This window comes from Hemitrygon akajei, chromosome 7, assembly GCF_048418815.1.
Source record: "Hemitrygon akajei chromosome 7, sHemAka1.3, whole genome shotgun sequence".
Lineage (NCBI taxonomy): Eukaryota > Metazoa > Chordata > Chondrichthyes > Myliobatiformes > Dasyatidae > Hemitrygon > Hemitrygon akajei.
The window spans coordinates 35,453,904-35,481,512 of NC_133130.1; the positions used below are offsets into that span (position 1 = coordinate 35,453,904).

General features: G+C 38.1%; 1 protein-coding gene across 5 annotated transcripts in view; it reads left to right on the forward strand.

Annotated features, from left to right (window-relative positions):
* The window catches only part of fbxo11b (F-box protein 11b), a 129,412-nt gene that overhangs the window by 71,114 nt on the left and 30,689 nt on the right, over nucleotides 1-27,609 (forward strand). For all 5 annotated transcript variants that reach the window (XM_073050630.1, XM_073050631.1, XM_073050633.1 and 2 more), the window contains exons 4-15: nucleotides 305-449; nucleotides 5,522-5,651; nucleotides 9,340-9,423; nucleotides 9,504-9,636; nucleotides 11,176-11,282; nucleotides 11,378-11,489; nucleotides 16,325-16,431; nucleotides 16,519-16,656; nucleotides 26,081-26,298; nucleotides 26,386-26,471; nucleotides 26,564-26,658; nucleotides 27,419-27,541. In XM_073050630.1, the coding sequence (XP_072906731.1) occupies nucleotides 305-449; nucleotides 5,522-5,651; nucleotides 9,340-9,423; nucleotides 9,504-9,636; nucleotides 11,176-11,282; nucleotides 11,378-11,489; nucleotides 16,325-16,431; nucleotides 16,519-16,656; nucleotides 26,081-26,298; nucleotides 26,386-26,471; nucleotides 26,564-26,658; nucleotides 27,419-27,541 (1,478 nt within the window). The remainder of the gene's footprint in view (nucleotides 1-304; nucleotides 450-5,521; nucleotides 5,652-9,339; nucleotides 9,424-9,503; nucleotides 9,637-11,175; nucleotides 11,283-11,377; nucleotides 11,490-16,324; nucleotides 16,432-16,518; nucleotides 16,657-26,080; nucleotides 26,299-26,385; nucleotides 26,472-26,563; nucleotides 26,659-27,418; nucleotides 27,542-27,609) is intronic.

A 27,609-nucleotide genomic window follows, 5' to 3' on the forward strand; every position in this document is an offset into this window, starting at 1 on the left:
TATGTGTTTAAGCCAGCTTTGGTGTTTTCATCAAATATTTCTCAGAAATCAGTAATCTCTAATACAAAGCTGTATGTGTTTTTTCTCAGATTTTTTAAAGATAATGTCTCATGTACCTGCTATAAACTTGAGTAAATCTTGTAAGTAAAACTTATGGGCTTATCCTTGAAGGTAAATAGAAAATGAAGATTAAAAAGTTGTTTAAAAATAGAAATATGGTTCATCTGAATATATAAGTCAGCCAGTTTTGAAGTGAATATTGTGTCTAATTATGTTTTCTGTTCTAAACTTCATCTTTTAATAGCATCGCCAGCAGAACAATACCTTCAAGTAAAATTACCAGATGAAGTGGTAATGAAGATCTTCTCATACCTTCTTGAACAGGACCTTTGTAGAGCAGCTTGTGTGTGTAAACGCTTTAGTGAACTTGCTAACGATCCAATTTTGTGGTGAGTAAGTCTTGATGATATATCTGCTGAACTCTTTTAAAAAAAAAAATTCAGTCCTTTCTGTAAATTTTAAAGAATAAGTCTTAATTATTGACAGAGACATTTTTGTTATTGCATATCTGGCAGATAATGTTGTAAATTTTCTTAGACAATATGTCATGTTACGTGAGCAGCAAGTCTATTGTTAATGGTTTCCAAGAAAACTACTGTACGTAGACCACAGCTAGTGAAGTTTGAAATGAGTGGATTTTGCAATCTTTGTAAAGTTTACTTTAAATTGCTTATAGGCAAGTTTTACAGTGCTTACCTAAAATTGTGTATTAATCTACAAAGTGAAAGTAGATTTTCATTTGTTTTTAGCAACAATAGAATTCAGAACTTTGTTTAATGAAAATTGTCCAAATATTTTGTTTTGGTTCAGCCTTTTAAAATCCATTTTATTCTCCACTGCCTTTGAACTCTACTTCTATTCATTGCAGTTGACAGAGCAAAAATTTTCAGTGTTGATTTTATCCACAGTAAAATATATTTGCGACATAAACGGTCACTTTCAATTTCTGCTATTTCACTAATTTGGATTTGGGTCCTAGCTTTATCACTTGGAGAAGTCACCTTCACAAGCTAAATTTATTATTATAATGTTATTAATGTTTGCATAATTTGGTCAGTGTTTATTGAAATTTTTTACTTTGTTAGATTCTTTTCAAAGTTAGAGTAACTCAAGTTTTTTTTAAAGATTTGGTGATTTGAAGCATTAGTGCAAAATAAGAGTTTTATGAAATTGGTTTGTTTTCTATACAGAAGGGGACAAAAGAACTATGTAAACCAAAATGTGGGTTTAAATTTGTAGATTGTAACTGATAAGTTATGATACTAGATTGTTTAAATAACAGATTTAAATTTCCTAGTTGCTATGGTAGGATTTGGACTCCGAACATAGAGTACTGCACAGGAACAGACTTTTTTGCCCACAATGTTGTACTGAGGTAATTAAGTTAGTAATCAACATGCCCAATTAAACTATTCCATTCTGCTTAGACAATGTCCATATCCTTCCATTCCCTATACGTTCATGTGCCTGTCAGAGTCTCTTGAATGCCGCTATCATGTTTGTCTGCACCACCACCTCAGCAGTGCACTCCAGGCACCCACTGCTCACCATACTTTAAAAAAGCTTGACCGTCGCTGCTCCTTTGAATTTATGCCCTCTCACCTTAAATGTATGCCCTCTAGTGGTATACAGTTCAACCAGGTAAAAGGTACCAGCTATCTACTGTATTTATGCCTCTCATAATCTTTTAAACTGCTATCAGATCTCTCCTCAGCCTCCACTACTCCAGTGAAAGCAACTCAAGTTTGTCCAACCTGTCCTTGTAACAGATGCCCTCTAATCGACACAGCATCCTGATAAACCTCCTCTGCACCCTCTTCAAAGGCTCAACTTCCTTCCTATAATGTGATAACCAATATTGAATACAGTCCTCCAGATGCAGCTGAACTCAAGTTTTATAAAGATGTAACAGAACTTACTGACTCTTGAACTCAGTTCCTCACTGTAATTAACAGTGTACTGTCTTTTTACATTTGATTTTACTTCACACTGTCCAGGTTAAACTCCATCTGCCATTTCTCTCACTAACCTTGGTGTTTTTTTTTTAGTAATCTAACTCCAATACTTAGCATTTAGTGGTTAATACTGATAGAGCTTTGTCTTGCAAATGGAAGGTGGGGATGATCCAAAGGGTTTTCAGCATATTAGGGGATTGAAGATTTCTACTTGTGAATGGCCTATGGGTGTTTAGATTACTCTTAAAAACAGTTGGGAAGTGGGGATACATATGTAGTAGGGAATGCTGAATTTTGAAGATGTAGATTTTGGCCATAAGACATGGGAGCATAATTAGGCCATTCAGCCCATTTGAGTCCATTCTGCCATTTCACCATGGTTGATCCCAGACCCTTTTCATTCCCATACACCTGCTCTCTCACCATGTCCTTGATGCCCTGACCAATCAGGAATCTTATCAACTTTTGTTTTAAATAAACCCACGGACTTGGCCTCCACCGAAGTCTCTGGGAGAGCATTCCGCAGATTCACTACTCTTTGGCTTAAAAAAAATTCCCCTTGTTTCTGTTCTAAAAGGTTGTCCCTCAATTTTGAGGCTGTGCCCCCTAATTCTGCATACCCTCTAATTCTGCATACCCTCACCAGAGGAAATATCCTCTCCACATCCACTTTATCTAGTCCTTTCAACATTCGGTAGGTTTCAATTAGATCCCCACACATTCTTCTAATATCCAGTGACTACAGGGCCAAAGCTGCCAGACACTTCTCATATGTTAACCCCTTCATTCCTGGAATCATCCTTGTGAACCTCTTCTGGATTCTCACCAATGACTAGCCATCCTTTCTGAGATAAGGGGCCCAGAATTGCTGACAATACTCCAAGTGCAGCCTGACTTGTAAAACCTCAGCATTATCTCCTTTATTCCCTTTGAAACAAATGCCAACAGTGGATTTGCCTCCTTTACCACAGACTCAATCTGTGAATTAACCTTCTGGGAATCTTGCATGAGGACTCCCAAGTCCTCTGATGTTTGAATTTTCTCCTAATTTAGATAATAGCTTGCACTATTGTCCCTTTTACCAAAATGGGTTATCCTGCATTTCCCAACACTCTATTCCATCTGTCATTTTTTTTGCCAATTGTTATATACCCCAGGGATAATTTTTTCTGTGGACTGTCACTTTAAAATGCTGAGAATGAGACTGACTTTTGGACACTTGGATTTCTGATGACTGCAGAGTTGCTTGGTTCCTATGGTGAGAGAGGTGGAGTTATTTGACAGACAATGAATGTTTATGGTTTCTCACGGCTTGTTTTGAATATACAAGGACACACAGACACACACAGTTAGAGTCAAGATGGATTCAGTCAATGGAAGACACCAGTGAGTCGGTCTCTGGTTTAAACTTTCAGTAGCCCAAAGGGGTGAGTTGAGATCGATCCAGAGTATTGATAAATGACTCTCACAAGTGCTGCAACTAGAAAAAGTTTGCAGAGAAAAGAGAGGAGAGGAAGGTTTAAAACAGAAGAAACCTAGTGACAAAGAGATCACTGTTTGGACTCTCTCTCTGAGTAGCCTGCGAGGGTGAGTTTGGTTCCATTCGGCTACAAAAGTGTGATTGTCACTTAGTTAATCCGCAGGAGTGGGTTCTCTGGTGAGGGGAAACCTTTGTGAATACCACGTGTGTGTTTACCCTTTTTGTCTGGGTGTGGTAGTTCACTGAAGAAAGGCACCCCTGTGGCAAATCACTGTTGGAGTTATTTTGTATGTCATGGAACTGGATAAATGGCTATCACATTGTGTGTGATTGGGGTAACCTTGTGGAATGTACTGATGTGTCGACTCTTGACTGGGTGATAGTTTTCCCTGAAAGAGGGTCCCCTTTGTGATAAGCTACTGTTGGTGATTATCCATATGTGGATTCTTTTTTGAGTATCCTGTGACCATCACTTTGGGATGTCCTGTAACTGAATTGGGGTGTGGTACCATTTGTGTTGAAAAGATATTCATTGAAGATCACTGTCGGTTATACTTAGTGTGTGGAGTGGAACAACTTCAGAGATAAAGCCTACTGCTATTGTTATTTTGTATTGCTGTCGTAGAATCTGTGGAATGTCGACGTAATTGCCTTCTCACAACATTTGCCTTTGGATTACAACTACCTCACATTAATTAACCTGTGCATTTTAACTGAACTTTTCTTATATACCATCGTAAGACTGTATCATTTACCACCTAAGTTTGAAGAAGTTTGGGGATTCATATATATTTACACCTATATATGCATAACACTGTTAACTCTTGATTTACCTGGTTTAAGTTACTATATGATGTAGTTACTAATAAAATAGTGTTTTGTTAACATCAAAACCAGACTCCAGGTGTGTTCTATTGCTGCTGATACTTTTACAGGGTTGCGTATACTTAACACCACGCTTCCAATTTGTCAAAGTCCTGCTGCAGTTGTATTGCTTCCTCAGCATTCCCTATGCTTCCACCTAACTTCATATCATTTGCAAACTTTGCCACAAAGCCATCAATTCCACTATCTAAATCATTTCACATTGTTTGGCAAAGTAGTGGCCCCAATACTGATCCCCAAGGAACATCACTAGTCATAGGCAGTCAACCAGAAAAAGGCCTCCTTTATTCCCACTTGCTGCCTCCTGCCGTTTCCCTATATTTCCTGTAACACCATAGGTTTTTATCTTGTTAAGCAGACTCATGTGAGGCACCTGATTAAATGCCTTCTGAAAATCCAAGTAAATGACTTTCACTACCTCTCCTTTGTCCACCCTGCTTGTTGCTTCCTTGAAGAATTCTAACAGATTTGTCAGGCAAAATTTCCCTTTACAGTGCCAACTGTGACTTCTTTTAAGTCTTCAAGTATCTCTAAACTGTATCCTTAATAATGGACTCGGGCAACACTTTCCCAACCACTGAGGTTGGGCTAACTGGCCTGTAATTTCCTCTCTTTTGTCTTCCTCCCTTCTTGGCGAAGGCATTTCATTTATCTCTGTAGTGGGAGAAATTTCGACTGCCAAGTGTTTTGGTTTCCATGCTGTCAGTTTTTCTTTGCTGATTGGTCTTTTTTAAATCTCTTATGGTCAAAACCTTAGGTCAGTGATGACGTTTTAGTATCTGGGCACATTTTGTTTTGCTTGGGGTATCATTTAAGAGACCAGTATCTGGTCTTTTACATTTTACTCTGAAGTGTAATTGTACCATCTTAAGTTGAATAATTCTGCATTTTAAAAAATGTGGAAAAAGTGTGCATATCAGAAGAAAATGTAGCTAGGCTTATCTTGCATTACTGCAGAAATACTTCAATATATGTTGTACATCCTTTTTTATTGACTTTGGGTCTGAAAGTAATTGGAAAATCATCCAGTTTGCAGGAAATTCCATGTTTCTTTTATTCCTTGGCTTTGTTTTGGGGTATATTTCACATTTTCAATGATGTCATACATAAAGCTTAAATTATAGCATAATTCTGTTTCCAGGAAACGGTTATATATGGAGGTGTTTGAATACAGCCGACCAATGATGCATCCAGAGCCAGGCAAATTTTATCAAATTAATCCTGAAGAATGTGAACACCCAAATCCATGGAAGGAGAGCTTTCAGCAATTGGTAAAATAATTATTAATTCTTTTCTGAATCTTTATTTTGAAATGAGAGCTATTTTTAAATGATAGTTGAAATTTACTTTCTGCGGGCTAAAGAGTTGGACTGTGTGGGCTCCAAGTTGACATCTCAGCATTTATAATTATTCAGTTTATGCTGTGAGTGATTTTGCGAGGGGAGACGTGCCTTAATTTTTCCTTAAGTTAATGAAAAATATTTACTAGGTAAACAGGGATCAACTTCCATCTCCCACATAATTGTGAGTCTACTACAGTAAAGTGAAAGAGTAAGGACACAAGAAAATAAGTTCACTTTCTTAATTGTTGACTATGTCTTGAAATATTATCTATACTTTGACTAGCTGAGTAATTCAAGAATTACTGTTTTTATTCAATCTTCACTAAAGTAGCTTGGCATCAGACCATAAGATGTAGGAGGAGAATTGGGCCATTTGGCTTATCGAGTTTGCTCCACCATTTCATCATGGCTGATCCAATTTTCCTCTCAGCCCCAATCTCATGCCTTCTCTCTGTATCCCTTCATGGCTTGACCAATCAAGAATATATCACCCTCTGCCTTAAATATACATAAGACTTGACCTCCACAGCTGCCTGTGGCAAAGAATTCCACAGATTCACAACTCTCTGGCTAAAGAAATTCCTCCTCATCTCCATTATAAAAGGATGCCCCTCCATTGTGAGGCCATGTCCTCTGGTCTTACTCTCCCACCATTGGAAATATTATCTCCACATCCACAATCAAGGCCTTTCACCATTCAATATGTTTCAATGGTGTCACCGCTCATTCTTTTTAATTCCAGTGAATACAGGCCCAGAGCCATCAAACATTCTTCACGTGACAAACCATTCGATCCTAGAATAATTTTTGTGAACCCCCTTTGAACCCTTTTCAGTTTCAACACATCCTCCCTAAGATAAGGGGCCCAAAACTGCTCACAATACTCAAAGTAAGGGAAAAAGGATCTGGTGCATCTGACTTTAACTTCTCCTTCTCAAATTTCAGGGGGAATTTGATCATATTATGATCTCCTGCCCCTAAGAGTATTTTTACCTTAAGCTCTCTAATCAATTCTGATTTATTGCACAACACCCAATCCACAATAGCTGATTCCCTAGTGGGCTCAACCACAAGCTGCTCTAAAAACCCATCCTGTAGGCGTTCTAGAAAATCCCCCTCTTGGAGTCCAGTTCCAACTTGATTTTCCCAATCTACTAATGACTATTGTAACATTGCCCTTTTGGCATGCGTTTTCTATCTCTTGTTATAATTTGTAGCCCACGTCCTTACTACTGTTTGGGGGTCTGTATACAACTCCCATCAGGGTGTTTTTACCTTTGCAGTTCCCTAGTTCTATCTACAGTGGTTGAACCCTATGTCACCTCTTTCTAATTTCATTTTTTACCAGCAGAGAAAGCTCTCTGCCTTTCTGTCTGTCCTTTAGATACAATTTGTATCCTTGAACTTTCAGCTCCCAGCTATAATCTTCTTTCGGTCATGGTTCAATGATGCCTACAACATCATACATGCCAATCTGTAACTCTTCTACAATGTCATCTACCTTATTCCATATACTGTGCGCATTCAGTAATACTTTGTCCTGTATTTACCCCTTTCAATTTTGTCTGCCTTTTATGTTGCAACTCTTCATCTTGACTGCAATTTTGCTTGCATCAACAGCCTCTCCTCACTACACATTGCCTCTGTTTTGTAAGCAAGCTACTTCATCTTCAGCACCACTATCTACCTTTCCTGCAATATTTCTTACATTGAAATATATGCAACTTAGGACATGAGTCGCACAATGCTCAACCTTTTGATTTCTAACTTTGATGTCTTACCGACATCTGCCTCCATAACCTCTCTGCTGACTGTTCTGGCACTCTGTTTCCCAACCCCTGCAACTCTAGTTTAACAAATGTTGTTCATGCTAGGGTATTAGTTCCTCCCCCACCCCACCCAGTTCAGGTGCAAATCATCCCGCCTGTACAGATTGCATCTTCCCTGGAAAGAGAGGCCAATGATCCAAAGATCTTAAGCCCTCCCTCCTACACTAATTCCTTGGCCATTGTATTAAACTGCACAATCTTCCTAGTTCTGTCCTCACTAGCATATGGCACAGGTAGCAATCCTGAGATCACAACCCTGGAGGCCTTGTCCTTTAACTTGGCTCCTAACACCCTGAACTCCCTGTGCAGAACCTCGTCACTTGTCCTACCCATGTGATTGGTACCTATGTGGACCATGACTTCTGGCTGTTCACCCTCCCACTTAAGAATGCTGAGGACTCAATCTTTTACAGGAATCTTGTTCTCTTCCATTGAATCTACTGTCTATTCCCCTAACGAATGAACCCCCAGTTACCACAGCGCACCTCTTCTTCCCTTCTGAGTTGTGGAACCAGGCTCAATGCCAGAAACCCGACCACCGTGACTATTAGGTCAACTCCCTTCCAGCAGTATCCAAAGTGATATAAATGTTGATGGCCACAGGGGTACTCTGCACTGGTTCCTTAACCCCTTTCCCCTTCTTGACTGTCACACAGTCGTCTATGTCCTGCATCTTGGGTGTAACTACTTTTCTCTGTCTTTCACTTCTTCAGCCTCCTGAATGATCTGGAGTTCATCCAGTTCTAGCTCTAACTGCTAAAAGTGGTTTGTTAGAAGCTGCAGCTGGATGCACTTTTGGCATTTGTATTTGTCAGGGATACTGGAGGTCTCCTTGCCTTTCCGCATTCCACAATCTTGCCTGGCATCTCTACTGTCCCAGCTGAGCAGAAATAAAGAAGGAAGGGGGAAAAAAAACAACTTAGAGCTTTTCTTTGGTTTGCTTTCTCTGACTGAAGCCTCTCTTCCCAGAAGCCTCAAAGAGCTAAAGCCTCAAGATCACCACTCTGACTCTGTCCACTTAGATGATGGCCGCTGTGCTTGCCCCGCCTTCCTTTAATGTTTTCCTGTTAATCAATCCCAAATGCTAATTGGGCACTGGTCAAAACTCTTTTTTGCTATAGTGACCTACTACTGCCATTTTTACTCAGTCAATGGACCTGAGTGAAATCCCCTCCTCCTAAAACTTCCGATGTCCAGATTGGTTGCTGCTCAAAGTTCTTTTTCACTGTAGTGACCCGCTGCTGGCTTTTCTACTCGGGCAGTGGACCTGCGTGAAATTTCCTCCTTCTGATGTCTGGATTGGTCTCTGGTCACAGCTGTGTGGGTTGTTGCTATGTGGGTTTGATGAAGATATTTCTATGCCACTTTTGATACCATATTTTACTAATTGTCATTTATTATGTCATTTGCTTTATTCATCCTGCTCTTTGAATGTCATTTGATGCCCTAGATTTTTAGTCTGCTGGAGAGCTCTGGTATGCATTAAGATATGGGGATAGCAGCAAAACTGTTCTAATATATTCATCATAATGAGCACAGATGTAAATTTGTAGCAAATTCCTGCACATACTGCTAACACTTACTTAGAAGTTTTTGCTAAAGTATTGAACACCTTCAGTTGTTTATTGGTTTGCTTTCTTTGTAGATATTTAGCAGTATAATAGATACCATCATAGGAAGTATTTGTTTTGAGCAGAGTTCTGACTTTTAACTGAATTTCTATTTCATTTAATACTTAAATAATGTCATACTTCCACATTTTGCTGTAATTTCACTTTGCATTTTAGTACAAAGGCGCTCATGTAAAGCCTGGATTTGCAGAACACTTTTACAGTAGCCCTGCAAGATATAAAGGAAGAGAAAATATGTTGGTAAGAATTGTCTCTTTCTAGGAATTTTCACCATTAAAAAAATGTAATATTTGAGCTAAGTAATATTTTTTTCTTTATAGTATTATGATACAATTGAAGATGCCTTGGGAGGTGTTCAGGAAGCACACTTTGACGGCCTTATCTTTGTACACTCTGGTACATACACTGATGAGTGGATCTATATCGAATCCCCTATAACTATGATTGGTGCAGGTAAATATGGCAAAACAGAAAAATAGCATCAAATATAGTAGTTGTGTTATTGGCAACATGGAGGGGAAACTCAATCTAATTTGCAAGTTAGGTTGAGTTTCTTCTTCATGTTATACAGTTTTATGTTTAAAGTGAAATACTGCTGAGTTCCTAATCAGTTTTAACCAAGGTAAAGGAGAAAAAAGATGGAAGACTAGAGCAGAGGAAAACGAAAGACTTGTGCAATTTTGTGAGAAGATTTCAAGACTGAAATGTTCAGTCATTGTGAAATAATGACAATTTCAAATAAATTTAGAAGCAGTTTTATTTGAACATATTTAGAATAAGTAAATCTAAATGGTCTGTACAGTCTGTACATTCCAAATGTTAAAAGGCCTGAACAGATTAAAGTTTTTTCCCATGGTAGGGGACTCTAGGACTTCAGGACTGAAGGATGTGAAGAGAGATGCAGAGAAATTACTTTAGTCAGAGAGTGGTAAATCTGTGGAATTTGTTGCCACGAGCGGCTGTGGAGGCCAAGTCATTGGGTGTATTTAAGGCAGAGATAGGTTCTTGAATAGCCAGGGCATCAAAGGGTATGGGGAGAAGACAAAAGTGGGGATGACTGGAAGAATTGGATCAGCCCATGATTGAATGGTGGGGCAGACTCAGTGGGCTGAATGACCTACTTCTGCACCTACATCTTAAGGTCTTGCCTCCTCCCTGTGTTATCTGAATTGTCGTAACAGAAATTTGCTTCTCAAGAATTCATAAACCTCTGGCAAAAAAAAATTCGAGATGTGGGATAAAAATTTGCTTTACTGTGAATTTATGTGGGAAAATAAAATATACACAGAGAACTGAATTAGTTTATCAAAGACAATGATTGCAGGCTCACAGTAGGAGGTCACTTCAGAGATTTGCTTTGAAACAAACAAGGCAAGCTCTTCTATTGATATTTGTATAAGAATACCCTATCAAACAGTGTAACTTACATTTCCTATTATTTAAAGCAGCACCCTTTTTCCTTCTGCCTACAATACAATCTGAATTTTGTTTTTTATAGACCATGCATCTTCAGGAGCATTACTTTTTTTAAAAAACTTTTTTTATTGAGTTTTCAAATGATTACAGAAAGAAAAAAATATTTACCCTTCCCCCCTCCCCTTAGCCCCTCCCCCCTAACATCCCTATAGAAAAAAAGAAAAAGAAAGAAAGAGTGCCTGGATATCGGAAGATCCCCACATGCTCCACGGAGTTCGTAATAACTTTAGTATATATATTTATTTATTTCCCCAAATAACCAATTATTTTATCTTCGGAGCTTCAGGAGCATTACTGTTGAGAAACAAATTCCCATCAGAACCCATCTCCACTATAAGATGGCATTCAAAGGTGGTGGGGGAGGAAGAAAGGGTTTGTGCTATGGAAAATCACATTATGGACAGTTTGCTAGGCATACAGTCCTTCTGAAATACGGGGGTACACACTACATAAAAGATAGTGACTTATGTGAACAGTATGGTTGTGCTCATATGGTTTGTTTCAATACACTTTCAGCACCGGGCAAAGTTGCTGATAAAGTCATCATTGAAAACACGAGGGATTCTACCTTTGTATTTATGGAAGGTTCCGAGGATGCCTATGTTGGATATATGACAATTCGGGTAAGTTCTATGAAATCAGTGGGCTTGAAATAATTTGATAATCAGACCTAACTGACTATGGACAAATTTTTAAAATATGCACTTCTTCATTCTAGTTTAATCCTGATGATAAATCAGCACAGCACCATAATGCACACCACTGTTTGGAGATAACAGTGAATTGTAGTCCAATAATAGATCACTGCATAATTCGCAGTACTTGTACAGGTCAGTATCACTTTTTTCCCTGTCTTAATTTATTTGAAAACATGCTGAATGGTTAGTATTTTTAAGAAGCCAACATTGGACTTGGGATTTACACAATGACGTGTATTATACAGTTTTGATGTAGCATAAACTAAGTCAAAACAGATTTAATTTTATTTTCGCCATGTGTGTTGTTAACATTAGATAAGTCAGTGAATATTAATATGTCAATAAATTATGAATAAATTAATAAAACTGAAATCAAATCTGAAATGAAAACACTCAGCTGATCAAACAACGTTTGTAGAAAGAGAGACAGCGAGGTTCCAGGTCAAAATGATGAATATGTCTGTTTGCCCATTTATAACTTTTTTTCTTATTTTTGTCATCCTCTGGTTTTGTCTTTTCCCTTTGTTCCCGATTCCATTCGCCAACACCATGTGCTGTTTTGTCTGCTTTTTCATTCCACTCAGGTACATTCTCTCCTTCCCCTTCCCTCCTCTTAATAAAATGTTTACACTCTTTCCCAGTTCCTATAAAGGACCTGAAACATTAACCATTTCTCCTTACACAGCTGCGGCCTAATCTGCTGAGTGTTTCCTGTATTGTCACAAATCTGCAGATGCTGGAAATCCAAGCAACACACAAAATGCTGCAGGAACTCAGCAGGCCAGACAGCTTCCTGATGAAGGGTCTCGGCCTGAAACGTCAACACTACTCTTTTCCATGGATGCTTCCTGGCCTGCTGAGTTCCTCCAGCATTTTGTGTTACCAGTACTGCCATTATTTAAATTTTAAATAGCATGTCTTGCTAGTTTCGTGTTCTTGGGGTAAGTATGGAGAAAAATCTAAGCTGCTTTATCATTCCCATAGTATTCCACTATTCTCTTCTGTCTTGTCCTTTTCCTGTACATTGTAGAAGAATGGAAATGGGCAAAAGATTCTTTCTCAATTTTTGATTCTTGTATTTGTGACTGTGCACTGGCAAAACTGAAAGTTTATGAAACTTGTTTGTTATTACACAAAATATCTTGGCAAAAAATGAAGCAGTAATGAAGCTAAATATGTTGTACATTTCCCCAGCCTGTTTCTTCTCCACCACCACTCACCCGACCTACTTTAGTTCTCCCTTGTTTTCATTTTCTTTTGGCTGTGATCCATTTTCCACAAGGTCCATTAAAACATGAGCTGAAAAAAATAGTGAAAGTGATCTATTCATGACAATTCAGTCCAGCATATTGTTTATGAATCCCTTTTTACTGTGTGTCTCTGGAAATGTGGCTCATTAGCCATGAGGTTGGGATGTCTCGCCCACCCAAACCCTGGTTTGTGTGAATGCTGTGTGATTTACTGCCCTGAGCAATCGCCCATCAGCAAGAAGTAACAGATTTTACAATTGTATGCAGTGTACTGAAGTATGTTTAAGAATGTCAATGGTTATAAAAGGAAAGAAAGTTTAAAGAAAAGCCTATTATACAAACAGTGCGCGGTGGATCTCAAATCTTCCAGAAGCTGTGGTTTTCGCTGTACACAATGTACCAACTCCTATTCATCACTTGCTGGTAAATGTTCCCCTCTTGGACTCCATTGGATTGCATGTCTCCGCTGGATTGAATCCAACTGCCTGTTTTCTCGAACTCCTTTTCTCTCCATCTCCCGCTGAAAAAGAACTCAACCCACCTCAGTGTTCATCACAACAACTCCTCCCCCAGCATTCTCTAGAACCTTCTCCTAGTTCTACTCTCCTGATTGGATGGCACACATTCCTAACATCCCTTACTATTAACAGTAACTCAGACACTCCCAGCAGAACACATTACTTTTACAGAAAGACCATCACATGAAATATCTGACAACATTAGCAGTAAAACTGTTACCAGGATGTAGCATTTGTATGCGTTTTTCCCTCTTACTCATTTTCTCTCCTATACCCAACCTCCAACCCCCATTACACTTGTGATCGTGTGTGTTGCGGATGTGGGGGGCAAGAGGTGGTGTCAGTAGGCCAAGAAAGCAAATTGGAGTTCTAGGTCTTGTTATCAGTGTCTATGTTTTTGCTACCTTTTTATGGGTATAATTGTAGCTTTGGTGTACTTTAAATATGTGGAATTAGAGCATAAGAAATAGGAGTAGGCTATCTGGCCCATCGAGCCCGCTCCGTCCGCCATTCGATAAGAAAAGTGTATCATCTCAATAAGATTAACTTCAAAATTTGTTTGCTTCATTTGCTTTCAGAAACATACTTCTGGTTCCTCACAGATCTTTAAAATTGATAACTGGATCATTTGTAGCAATGAAATTATTTAAATAGGTTATGTTCCATCATAAAGGCCACTTCCATTCCTGTAACATCACTTATCCCTTCCTCAGCTTACCCCATCTGCCACTGAAACTGTCATCTGCACACATTTGAGTCATTGAGTATATTTCCAGTAAGATGGTGTAGTATTCAGATGCATTGGCTTCTACAGGGCCAACAAAGGTGGTGGTGTCTTTTTAAATGTATTTTTTATGATATCAAGACCCTGCTGGACATTTAAGAACTTGAAGTATTGCAGGTCTACCCCATCAGCAAATTTCTCGTAGGTGGAGAAACTGAAGGAGCTGGACAGTGCAGATGATGCTGTTGCCTGTATCGGAGAGTCAGAGTTGGTGAGCAAAGGAGGTGTGCATTCTTAACAGCGAATGATAGTTTTAGTCATTTTTTCTTACGATCACAAGACCCCTTTGGACATTGTTAACGTGGAATGCTTCACATCCGATTCACTGATTTATTGATGAGTGGCGGGGAAGCTGAGTGGCCTCAGTTGTAGTGGCAACTATGCCTCAAGCTGTGGTGTGGTTTACAGCCACCCAGGAGAAAAGTGGCGGAGTCGGTGTGCTCCACTGGACTTGCAGGAGGCCGTGTAGTGTGGCGTTCGTGCTTGAGTTGATGTTGTCCTCTAGTGTTTGCTCAGTAGAAGACAAGATGTATTGTGTTCTACTGCAGACTGCTGCAAAATTCATGGACTCAGGGTCTTGGATTTTTTTTTGTATGACTTTTTTTTACTGCTGTCTTATACAGTATGTGCTATATATGCCTTGTGCTGTTTATGACTTTTAGTACTATGTTTTGCACCTTGACCTTGGAGTAACACTGTTTAATTTGGCTGTATTCATGGGTCTTTATATATGGTTGAATGACAATTAAACTTGAACATTTATCAAATGATAAATGATCGTTTTAATAAAAGATCCTGGTCGTTATCCCACTCCTTTCATGAATTTAAACATGCTCTATTCATTCAACTTGCTTATTGACTCTTTCAATACTAACTCATTTTGGTTTTGGGTACCCCCAAGCCTCATTTTTAAAAAACTCTTGTTCTGCATTTTAAATTCCTTTATGAGTTTGCTCTTCCTTCATTCATGCCCATCCAATAGCCTTATCTCCACCTCTCAAGGAGATTAATTCTCCCAACTTAAATTTTCTTTCACCCGTGCTCACTTAGAGCCACACGTAATTGAATTGAATTCACTTTACTTACAACCTTCATATACATGAGGAGTAAAAATCTTTACATTGCATCTCTGTCTAAATGTGCAATATGCAATTTATAGTAACTTATAATAAATAGTATATACAACAGGATAATCAATGCAACATAGAAATACAGTTATATCAGCACAAATTAATCAGTCTGATGGCCTGTGGAAGAAACTGTCCTGGAGCCTTTTGGTCCTGGCTTTTATGCTGTGGTACCATTTCCCAGAAGGTAGCAGTTGCAACAGTTTGTGGTTGGGTGATTCGGATCCCCATTGATCCTTCGGGCCCTTTTTACACACCTGTCTTTGTAAATGTCCTGAATAGTGGGAAGTTCACATCTACAGATGCGCTGGGTTGTCTGAACCACTCTCTGCAGAGCCATGCAATTTGGGGAAGTACAGTTCCCATATCAGGCAATGATGCAGCCAGTCAGGATGCTCTCAGTTGTGCCCCTGTAGAAAGTCCTTAGGATTTGGGGGCCTTTACCAAACTTCAACTGTCTGAGGTGAAAGAGGTACTATTGTGCTTATTTCACCACACAGCTGCTATGTACAGACCATGTGAGATCCTCGGTGATGTTTATGCCAAGGAACTTAAAGCTGTTCACCCTCTCAACCTCAGATCCTTTGATGTCAATGGGGGTTAGCCTGTCTCCGTTCCTCCTGTAATCCACAACCAGCTCCTTTGTTTTTGCGACATTGAAGGAGAGGTTGTTCTATTGGCACCACTGTGTCAGGGTGATGACTTCTTTGTAGGTTGCCTCATTATTATTTGAGATTAGGCCAATCAGTGTAGTATTGTCAACAAATTTAATTAGCAGATTGGAGCTGTGGGTGGCGACATAGTCATGGGTATACAGAGAGTAAAGGAGGCAGCTTAGGACACAGCCCTGAGGGGCACCGGTGTTGAGGGTCGGAGGGGCAGAGGTGAGGGATCCCACTCTTACCAGCTGCTGGCGATCTGACAGGAAGTCCAGAATCCAGTTGCTCAAGGCAAGGTAAAGCCTATCCTAGGTTTATGTTCCACTCCCTATTGATCATTTCAATCCACTTCTGTGATCTAGCTTTTAATGCCATCTCATAGCTTCTTGTTTAATATCTGCTTCTGTATCAAGCTTCTTTAAAATCTATTTGGATGTTTTTTTTGATGTCAAAGAAATATAAATGCAAGTTGTCTTTTATAAAAATATTTCTGGACTTTTGAAAAGACAGAATCAAATGATGTACATTAACCTAATTTTGAATTTTATCATGTGACTAAAGTTAGTTTTCACTCCCAGACATACATTGTTAATGAAATGATTTTAAAAAAAGATTTATTATTGTTACAGTTGGCTCTGCTGTGTGTGTCAGTGGCCAGGGAGCATCTCCAACAATCAAGCACTGCAATATTAGTGACTGTGAAAATGTTGGGTTGTATATAACAGATCATGCACAGGTATGTTGGTACATAATGAAGGTAACTTTTTATTAAACTGTTTTGTTTCCTGTCCATAGCTCAGTATAATTTTTTTTAATTTCATAGGGAATTTATGAGGACAATGAAATTTCAAACAATGCTCTTGCTGGAATCTGGGTAAAAAACCATGGAAATCCTATCATCAGGAGAAATCAAATTCACCATGGGCGTGATGTTGGGGTCTTCACATTTGATCATGGCATGGTAACTCTTAATACTTTCAATAAGAATTTGATAGCTGATTACTGAATTAGTCAACAGAGTGAGTGTCTGGGCTGGAATGTAGCAATTCATCACAATTTGTACTAGAAGAATTTGCTCTCATTTGTTACTGTTGATGTTGACCACGGTCAATTAGGTTTCCTCATGGTAATATGCCTTTTGTTAGAAATTCAATTTCGTGCAATCTAACTTGAAATTGTATACTGAAACTTCACAAACTTGCAAATTCTTATGCTACTGCAGCCAAAATGTTTCAGCTCGTAGATGAATTCCTGGCACATTACTTTTAGGAGTTGTGATTTTGTTACTTGAAAAAAAGTTATTGTACTTTGTTATTGGGATAGAGGTCAAGATATTAGAAGCTAATTATTTATCTTGAGAAAAATGAGGCTGTTACTGACATCTTGTTAAAACTAAGTAAGCTCTGTCGATAGTGAATAAAGTCTTGTCTAGATTGCTTTTATTCTTGTGCTTGCTCAACAAAATGATTTTGGCATTTTTCAGTACTGCAATGTCCTGAAAACTTTTTTTTTACAGCAAGTAGTGTCAGGGCTTGTATTTCATTGTGCTGTCTTTGAGGAGCTGTACAATGGTGGAAATGGTAGAGAAACTGCCTAATGTATCTCAGGGTAGTATATGATGACATGTATGCACTTTGATAGTAAATTTACTTGAACTTTGATCTTTAACAGCTCCAGTGACCCTTGTTCAATCCTGACTTCAAGTGCTGTTAGTGTAGAATTTGTATCTTTTCCCTGTGTTTTCTTGGGTTTTCTCCCACACCCTGAAGACGTGGAAATGTTGGTTAATTGGCCACTACATGTTGTCATTGGTGTATAGGTGAATAGGTAGTGTATCAGGGGTAATGGTGGGGGGGAGGGGGATAAAATCAGAAGTAGTGTACATGATTTTGCCAGTTTCTTTGCTGTGTAGCTCTATGGTTGTCAAAAGCTAGATATGATTTCAAATAACTCTGCTCTTTATTCTGTCAGTTTACAATTTCTTTTAAGCTTTACTAGTATTGATTAGTTATTTCATATATACTCACTAGAAGAACATCAATTCCTTCAGAATCCCCTGAGGTGATCATAAGTTTGTTTAATTAGTGATATTAATGCTGTTTTTATTTCATTGGAATGATTCACACTTTATTTTGGATGTGTAAAATAATTTTCCAGAACTAAGTGTGATTGAGCATGATGCTTGGGGTATTACTGTTTAGTTATTTCTGGAGTAGTGCAGAGCCTGACCTATATATATTTTTTAAAAAAAGCTTTTATAGCTCTTCAAGATCTCCAATTATGCCTTTAAGATGTATAGTCTTCCAACATTTCCCATAAATTTTCCTACTCGTACAATCGTGACCAATTTTTAAGCTGCTGGTAGATTGGCATGTTACCTACCCGAGAAAAAAACATCTTTCTGTTACAGTTTTACCTTGAACATATTATAACTACCTTGTTCAATTTCACTGGTCTCTTGATTCACAATGAACATATTTGTTATTAACAAAATACTTGATAAACTACAGTTCTTGAAGGTAGCATGTTCCTGAACTAAACTAAATTATGATCAATGATTGTGCTAACTACTGTTCTGTGCTTGCGTTTTGAATGAATGAAAAGTTGTAACATGAAGATAGTTTTACTTGAAACTTTTTTTCATTTGCAAAGTTTATTTTAAAATGCATTTCCTAAGGTATATTGTTGCACTGATATTTTTTATCATATTTCTCATAGTTTTCCAATTTTGAGTTTTCATAAATCAGAAGACATCTGTGTTATGTGACTGTCAAATTTTTGACAGTTTTGAAACAAGTCATTGACTGACTTACTAAGTAGATTTCTCAGCCACAGCCACTTTTCTGCATTGTTTTGTGCAGAAAATGGAAGCAATGTAGAAAAGTGCACTTTTTGTGCTGTTTTTGCTGCCGTGTTCGATGATTCGAGGGCATAGCCTTAGAATAAAGGGATAGATGTTCCTTTAAAACTGAGATGAGGCAGAATTTTTTTCAGCAGGTGCGAAGTGAATCTGTGGAATTCATTTCCATGGAGAACTGTGGAGGCAACGTTCTCTGTTATATTTAAGGGACAGGTACTTGACTGGTAAGGGGTTTGAAGTTTATCAGCAGAAGGCAGGAAATTGGGATTGAGGGAAAAAAATAAGCCTTGATTGAATGGCAAGCAGACATAATAGGTCGAATGGCCTAATTTTACTCCTATATCTTATGGTTTTATGATGTAATTATTAATTTGTCAATAATCCAAATTTTATTTTCTGAATGCATTTTCATAGACTTTGACTCTTGTGGTTCAAATTCTCAAGATACATCTTCCTTTGCTATTAAGATTTGCATAAGACTATATTGAATCAGCATTCATGAAGTACATTTCACAGTTGATATTTGTGATCTGAACATTGAAAGGAAAAGCATATACGGAGACCAATTGTAACATACTCTGCTTATTTTGCCAATGTTTATCTTTTTTTAAAACGTCCAGTTACATAGTTTCAGAACCCAGTGACTGTCTAAATTTGTATTTCTTTTTATCTCTCCTTTCGTTTTAAACTTTGCTAAGCCAAATTAGGAGAGCGCTATGAAGATTTTGTAGAAATTAAGTAACTTGAAGAAAAATATCAATTTTTGCCTGCATTTATTTTTTGGAAATTTTATACAAAAGGTGCACTAATCTAACAAAATTAATGTCATTAAATTAATTTTATTCAACTGTTCCTTCCTGCTAAAAGCATATTTTGACAGCATCCTTACCCTTATAAATTTCAAAGTTTCAAAGTAAATTTTTTTAGTAAAATAGGTAAACCATATACAACCTTGAGATAATATTGATTTGCAATAGCATTCCAGTGGAGGCGCTCTGTAAATGCCATTTTTTGCTTGTATGAGATTTTTACTCCAGTGAACATATGTAGTGTATATTTTTAAAAGAAATTAGTATTGTCATCATACCATATTATTACAATAAAGTAAAGTTGGTTTGCTTGTTATTTTTCAGAGTTTTGGAAACTGAACTAGCGTTAGTTGATGGTATTGTTAGACTAGAAGCCTTGTCTGCTTCATTGACTTAAAGGCTTTGCCCAATGGTTTTATCCATGAAGCAGCTTTATAAAATTCTGTTCTATGTTGTTCTTGCTGAGTGAATGTGTGGTGCACTTGGTTGCTTTTGAAAACAGTTAGTTACTGTTTATTTCCATTCCCCAAGCAAGAGATAAGAAACAATAGATATCAGTCTTTTTGTCAATTCAGGCTTTTTCTCTCTCTGCCAAAATTGTAACAGGTTTATGGGCACCATAGTTCCTGGGGGTAAATGAAAAGTATGAAAAAAAGTTTTTAAAAAAACTGTGCATGCACCTTTTTTTAAAACTTTTTTGTACTTTTTATTCCCCCAGATTTAAACAGGCTGGTACAGCAACTGCAGTGCAGGTAAGAGGACTTAAAGACTAATTTAGTTTGCATCTGGAAGAAATATGGATAGGTTGAGGATTCCTGTGCTGCCTGGCATCATGGAGCTTTCTCTTTGAATGTGCTTGACACAGAACATGATTCTGTACCAGAAGGGCAAGTCAAACGTCCGGGAATAATTAGTAAAAGTGACTTGGGCTCAGAATGCATTTAAAGGATTTTTGTTCAATCAAGTTCAATAGGGTTGAACAAGTCAGTGGAATTTAGTTATATAAAAAAGTAGTAATTTGAGATGACATGGTTGTAAGTTTGGAAGAATTGTTATATTGGTTCAATATTTTCACAATATATAATGGAAATCCTTGCTTGCATATTGTTCATACAAATCAAATCATTACACAGTGCATTGAGGTAGTAATACAAGGTAAAAATAACAAAATGCAGAATAAAGTATAATAGCTACAGCAAAAATACAGGAGGGTAGACAACAAGGTGCAAGATCACAATAAGGTAGAATGTGACATTAAGAGTCCATCTTTTCCAGGGGGACATGGCTGGATTTTGTAGGGACCGCACGTAAATAGCAAGAAACTGGGGAACATATGACTTTCTGAATGGACCATGATAAGTTTATTGTTTTAATGAAATATTTTTTAAAAATAAATAAAAAATAAATTAATATATATAATTTAATTGGAACCCTGAATGAAATGAATGGGAAAATAATGCTAGATGAAGCAAATGAAGCATAAATATTAACTGTATATTAGAATACTTAATAGAGTGGTCCAAAAAAATTTACAGCTGACAGAGACTATGGAGTGTGGGGTCCACAGAGGTAATTAAAAGTTACAAGTAGGCCATGAGCAGAAGTTGTTTGAGAGCTACTGTTCTAGGGAACTATTCAATAGTGCTGTAACAGCAGGGCAAAAGGTGTCCTTGAGTTTGTGTGGTATGTGCTTTTGTATTTTCTGCTCAGTGGAGAGAGGCAAAGAGAATGTTACGGGTCGTGGAGCCTTTGATTATGCAGGCTGCTTCTCGGAAGGACTAAGTTTAAACAGAATCTACAGTGGGGAGGCTGGTTTTGGTGATGTGCTGAACTGTTTCCACGGCTCTGCAGATTTTTGCATTCACATGCAAAGCATTGCCTTACCAAGCCACGATGCATTCAGATGGGATGCGTTTTATGATGCCAAATGTCTGCAGCCCGTTGAGGATGTAGAGGTATTGGTGAGCTTTCTTTGTTGTGGTGTTCTCTGTTGGACCAGCGCAGGTTATTGCCGATGTTCACTCTTTGGAACTGAAGCTGTCAACGTCCTCATCTCGATGACCAGCTCTTGTTTTTTCTGACATTGAGGGAAGGTTGTCATGTTGGTCTTTATTTCCGATCAGCAAACCTTGTAGATGGAATTGGAGCAGAATCTGGCCATGCAATCATGATTTATTGATGATTAGTAGCAATTAAGTCACTAATATTATTAGAAGAGGACTGAGAACTAGGAATTTTAAGACCCTGAATAGTGGAATGGAAATATTGTATGCTGTAGGCTAATATGAAATTCTAGATGAGGTTGACATTTGAAGTAAATCGAAGAAGGCTTGTAGAGGGCTGGCATGTTCCAAAAGCACTTTTGCTGTATTTACGCGTATTATGTATTTGAAGATGGCATCGGAGAAATCAAAATTTAAAGTAATAAAGCATTTCTGGGTGTGAATTTGGAGTTAGACACTCCTGGGAATAGTAGCCATACAGGATTTGGTTCTGGGTGGAACAAAAAAATTCAAATTACATGTTAACTTAACTGTTGCAGGTGAGATGATACAGAAGTAATTATGGGTAAAATTCTTATTATTCAGGTGGGAAAAAACTGAGCTGGTGATTGCTGGTTTTGTTGTGGTTATAACAATAAGAGTAATGATAGGTAAAGTTGGCAGTCAGTACTAACCTAATAGGTTATTGAAGTTCATCATCAAGCAAACATTTCCATAAGATGTAAACTAATTTACTGATTTAGCTAAAGAAGGATGAAGGCAAGGCAGTGGATGTTGTCTACATGGACTTTAGAAGCCCTTTGACAAGATCCCACATGGTGGGGTGGGGGGGTGTTGGTCAGGAAGGTTTAGTTGGTTGGCAATCAAGATGAGGTAATAAATTGAGTTAGACATTGGCTTTGTGGAAGAAGCCAGAGAGTGGTTGTAGATGGTTTCCTCTTTGACTGGAGGCTGTGACTGGTGGTGTGTCACTGGGATTGGTGTTGGGTCCATTGTTGTTTGTCACCAACAGTACTGCCTGAAAGTCTTAGGCACGTAAAAAAAAGGTTCTGTAAAGCAAAGTTCCTTCCAAAAATAATGAAAAATTTCCAAGTACCAAAAAATGTACTATAAAGAGCAATAATCAGTAAAAAAAAAACACAAAATCAATATTTGGTGTGTTCACCCTTTGTCTTTAAAACTGCATCAGTTCTCTTGGTTACACTGGCGTGCAATTTGAAAGCAACAGGTAGGTTGTTCTAAGCATCTTGGAGAACTTGCCACAGTTCTTCTGTAGACTTCGGCTTTCTCCTTATTTTTGCCTCTCCGGGTAATCCCAGACAGCATTGATATTGTTGAGATCAAGGCTCTGTGAAGGCCATACTATCTGTTGCAGAACTCCTTGTTCTTTTTGCTGAAGATAGTTGTTTATCAGCTTGGACATGTGTTTGTGGTCATTGTCCTGCTGCAGAATGAAGTTGGAACCGATCAGATACCCCCTGGTGGTATTGCTTGATGGATGAGAATCTGCTTGTACTTCTCAGCATTGAGGTTCCATTAATTTTGCAGACATTCATCCATGTAGCTTTCTCCTGCTCTTCTATGGACAAACTGCCTCCTTTTGAGCCAGAAATTTCAAATTTTGACTCTTCATTCCAGAGCACTTGCTGCCATTGTTCAGCACTCCAGTTCCTGTGTTTTTGTGCATAGGTTAGTCTTTTGGCTTTGCTTCCACTTCAGAGGAATGGCTTTTTGGCAGCAACTCTGCTATGAAGACCACTTCTGACAAAACTTCTCTGGACTGTAGAGGGGTGTACTTGGGTTCCAGTGGTTCCTGTGAGTTCAGAGCTGATGACAGTGGTGAACTTCTTCCGATTTGGAAAAAAAATGTCAGTTTGATGTGTCTTTCTTTTGCTGCACTCAGTTTCTGTGACTGACCACTGCATTTCTGGTTCTTGGCTTTGCCTGTTTCATTGTGCTTCTTCAGAAGAGCTTTGATAGCACATCTTGAAACTTTTGTTTACTGTGTAATTTGTGCTTGGGAGACTTAGCAGATGCCACACTCTCTTGACAGCTTTAGTTTGGCTGTCCTTCACTCAGTTGATTTCTTTGTATACCCGTTTCAGTTTCAGTTCATCATTTGAAATTCATTCAACTCAATATGTCATTGATCATAACATCTGATTGTTATCTTTGTTTAATCATGCACTGGGCTTTGTACCTACGAAGTAATCAAGGATTCATTTGAAAAGTGATCTTAATATGTTACTTTCTCTAATGAATTGAATTGAATTGGATTTCAGTTTATTGTCATTTAGAAACCACAAATGCAATGCAGTTAAAAAATGAGACAACATACCTCCAGAATGATATCACAAAAGCACATGACAAAACAGACTACACCAGAAAATCCACATAACGTTTGGCAATCCCCAATCCAGAGTCGGGAGAGGCTGCTGCGTATTAATACCGCGCTACCATCTTAGCACGTTCCCGGAAAGGAGCTCCAAACCCACCAGACTAAACAAGACTACCCAGACACACCAAGTCAGGAGACCAACTCTACCACCCAACAAACCAAAAACTAAAGCTACAAGACCTACACAAAACCACATAGTTACATATAGTTATAGTTAACATATAGTTACAACAGTGCAAACAGTACCATAATTGATTAAAAAAAAGACCATGGGCAGAGTAAAAAAATAGTCCAAGGACGTTAAAAGACTATAAGTTTGAAAGAAACCACCACACAGTTTCCACAAGTCCTCAGGGTCCTGATAGACTCGTCATCCCATGCAGGCGACAGAAGGGAATACCTCGCTGTGGATTTCCAAGGTGCCGCCGGACTCAGCTCGCAGACGCAGCACACAATGAAAAGCTCCCCGACCGCAGTGGACTCTGAGTCCGTCGAACCTCCGACCATCCCCTCCAGCATAGCCTCTCCGAGCACCATCCTCTGCCAAGCGCATTAAGACACCACTGGCAACGCAATCCCGAGGACTGGGGGCCTGTTCTTCCCAGTAGAGACTCGGACCTCACAAAAGCAGTAGCAATGAAGAAGGCCTTCCTGGAGATTTCCAGATGTTCCTTCGTGCTCCCATGTCTGTTTTTCATCAGATTAGGATTGTGCACGGCACCCCCGCTTAACAAATAACAGATATCAACTCCAGAGAGGCTGCTGCAAGCTGCGTCACACCGCCATCTTGGAATAGTCTTAAAAAAATCCTATAACATTTAATTTTTTGGAAAATTAATCTTTGGAAATCTTAAATTTGTTCTTTACTATTGACACAACTAATGCTCAAGGCAAAAAATAAACATCTAAAACAAAACTTGTAATAAAAATCTATGGTGCCTAAGACTTTTGCATAGTGCTCTATATAAAACAAAATCTGGATAATAATGTAATGAACTGGATTAGCAAATTTGTTGTAACACCAAGATTGGGGGTGTAGTGGATAGTGAGAAAAACTGTCACAGCTTGCAGAGGGATCTGAGTTGGCTGAAAAATGGCAGATGGAATTTAATGCAACAACTGTAAGGTGTTGTACTTTAGAAGGGCCAACCAGGATAGGTTTTACACAATGAGGTGTGTGGTAGAGCAGGGGTCTGGGAGTACAAATCCAAAATTTCTTGAAAGTGGCTCCACAAATAGATCGTATTATAAAGAAAGCTTTATAAATCAAATGTTTTGAGTACAGGAGTTGGAATGTTGTGTTGAAATTGTATAAGACTGTAAGATGTAGGAGCAGAATTTGGCCATTCATCCATCAAGTGCTGCACAGACTCTGCGATACGAGGTGTTGGTGAGGCCTAATTTGGAGCATTGTGTGCAGTTTGGTCACCTACCTGCAGGAACGATGCAAATAAGATTGAAAGAGTGCAGAGAAAATATAGAAGGATATTGCTGGGATGACGGGAGTTATTAGGAAAAGTTGAATAGGTTAGGTCTTTATTCCTTGGAACCAAGAAGGCTGAGGGGAAATCTGATAGAGTTATGTAAAATTAAATAGGGGTAATTCATGCAGCACAACTGGAGGATGCAGCATGCATCTCAACATTTAAGAGAAATTTGGATAGGTAAGGGATGAAGGTATGGAGGGTATGTTCTAGGCGCAGGTTGAAGGAACAAGGCAGATTAATGGTTTGGCGCAGACTAGATGGGCCGAAGGAATATTTTCTATGCTGTAGTCTTCTATGACTCCATGAGAGTACCTTTCTTAAAAGCTAATAATTAAAATCTTTAATCTTTTCTTTGTGTTTCCTTTAAATCTAGACCTAACAAATGCAGAGAGGGAATATTTTTAGTTAGAATCTATTAGTCTGACATAGCCTCAAGACTTGGGGGAGTAGAATTAGGACGGAGATGAGGAGGAACTGCTTTTCCCAGAGAGTGGTGTATCTGTGGAATTGTCTGCCCAATGAAGCAGTGGAGGCTACATCAGTAAGTGTATTTAAGACAAGGTTGGATAGATTTTTTTGCAAAGTAGGGAAAATTGAGGGTTATGGGGAAAAGGCAGGTTGGTGAAGATGAGTCCATGGCCAGTTCTGCCATGGACTTTTTGAATGGTGGAGCAGGCTTGCCAGGCCAGATGGCCTACTCCTGCTCCTATTTCTTATGTTCTTAATGTCTTTTGTCAATTACAAAATGCTCAGATTTCCAATCAGTGTACTTCATTTTTATATATTCACAATAAATGATAAAAAAAATACTTATTTTATTTGTTTCAGGGTTACTTTGAAAGCTGTAATATTCATCGTAATCGAATAGCTGGTTTTGAGGTGAAAGCCTATGCCAACCCCACAGTGGTTAAATGTGAAATTCATCATGGCCAAACGGGTGGAATTTATGTACATGAGAAAGGTCGAGGCCAGTTCTTAGAAAACAAAATCTATGCAAACAATTTTGCTGGTGTGTGGATTACATCAAACAGTGATCCAACAATTAGGTAAGGCTTTTACTATCACTATACTCAGTGAAATAAATATTTTTCTGGATAGATTAATGTTTTTTGCCCTTGTTTTTCACTCCCTAGGGGAAATGCTATTTTTAATGGAAATCAGGGCGGGGTTTACATCTTTGGAGATGGTAGGGGCCTTATAGAGGCGAATGACATTTATGGTAAGTTGTGGAATATAATTACCTTAATTCAAGTTTTTAGATCTTTAGTTTTTAAGTCTATATTGCTAAAAAATGTGATATTTTTATACTAGGAAATGCATTAGCCGGAATTCAGATTCGAACAAATAGTTGTCCAATTGTCCGTCAAAATAAAATTCATGATGGCCAGCATGGAGGTATTTATGTGGTAAGTCTGTAAAAAGGGACATGTTTGTGTTTATGCTTGTATAGGCATGGGGATGGGAAAGACTAAAATGAACAGGAAAAGAAAATGAAATTGTCATAACCTTGCTTTAAGAGACAACTTAAAATTTAAATTGGAAGTTAAATTTGTAATAGCTACTTAACATTTTAAAATATGAAAATTTCAGACTACTGTATTTCTTTTGCTACTCTTATAATTGTTGCTGAATTAATTGTTAAATAGACTGACAAAAATATAATCGGGGAAGCAGAAATAATAAAAATAATGATTGTGAAATTGTTAATTGGAATTTCAGCTTTTTTGGCTCTCTGTCTGTTCTAACAGATATCTATATTTTCAGAATTTCCTGTTTGGACTTTGTCTATGAATGCGATCCATAACGTTTGGATTACCTACATATAAACAATGTTTATTTTCCCCTTAGTACCTGTCTTTTTAATTTAGATAATTACAATCGCTATTTCAGTAAAGTGATTGATTCTTTTTGCCGTAATTCCTTAATTCTTGTAAGGAAATCAAAATTAAGAATTAATAATCAGAATCAACAAAAGCAAAGTGCACACCAAACTAATCTGTTTAAGGGAGGTGGACTATAGGGGATGATTGTAAAAACTATACAAATTGATACGATTTTAACATTTTCAGCATGAATTGCATTCATAATATGCAATATTACAATTGGTGGGTAATGTAGCTTGTCAGTCTGCACTAAATTTCAGTTTATTGACTTTTGTTTCTTAAGCACGAGAAAGGGCAAGGTGTAATTGAAGAAAATGAAGTGTACAGTAATACCCTGGCAGGTGTGTGGGTAACAACAGGAAGTACACCGGTGCTACGGCGGAACAGAATACATAGCGGCAAACAGGTACAGTCCACTTCAATTAGATACTTTCATAAATCTTGTGGGTCACCAGTGCTACAGTATCCATGACA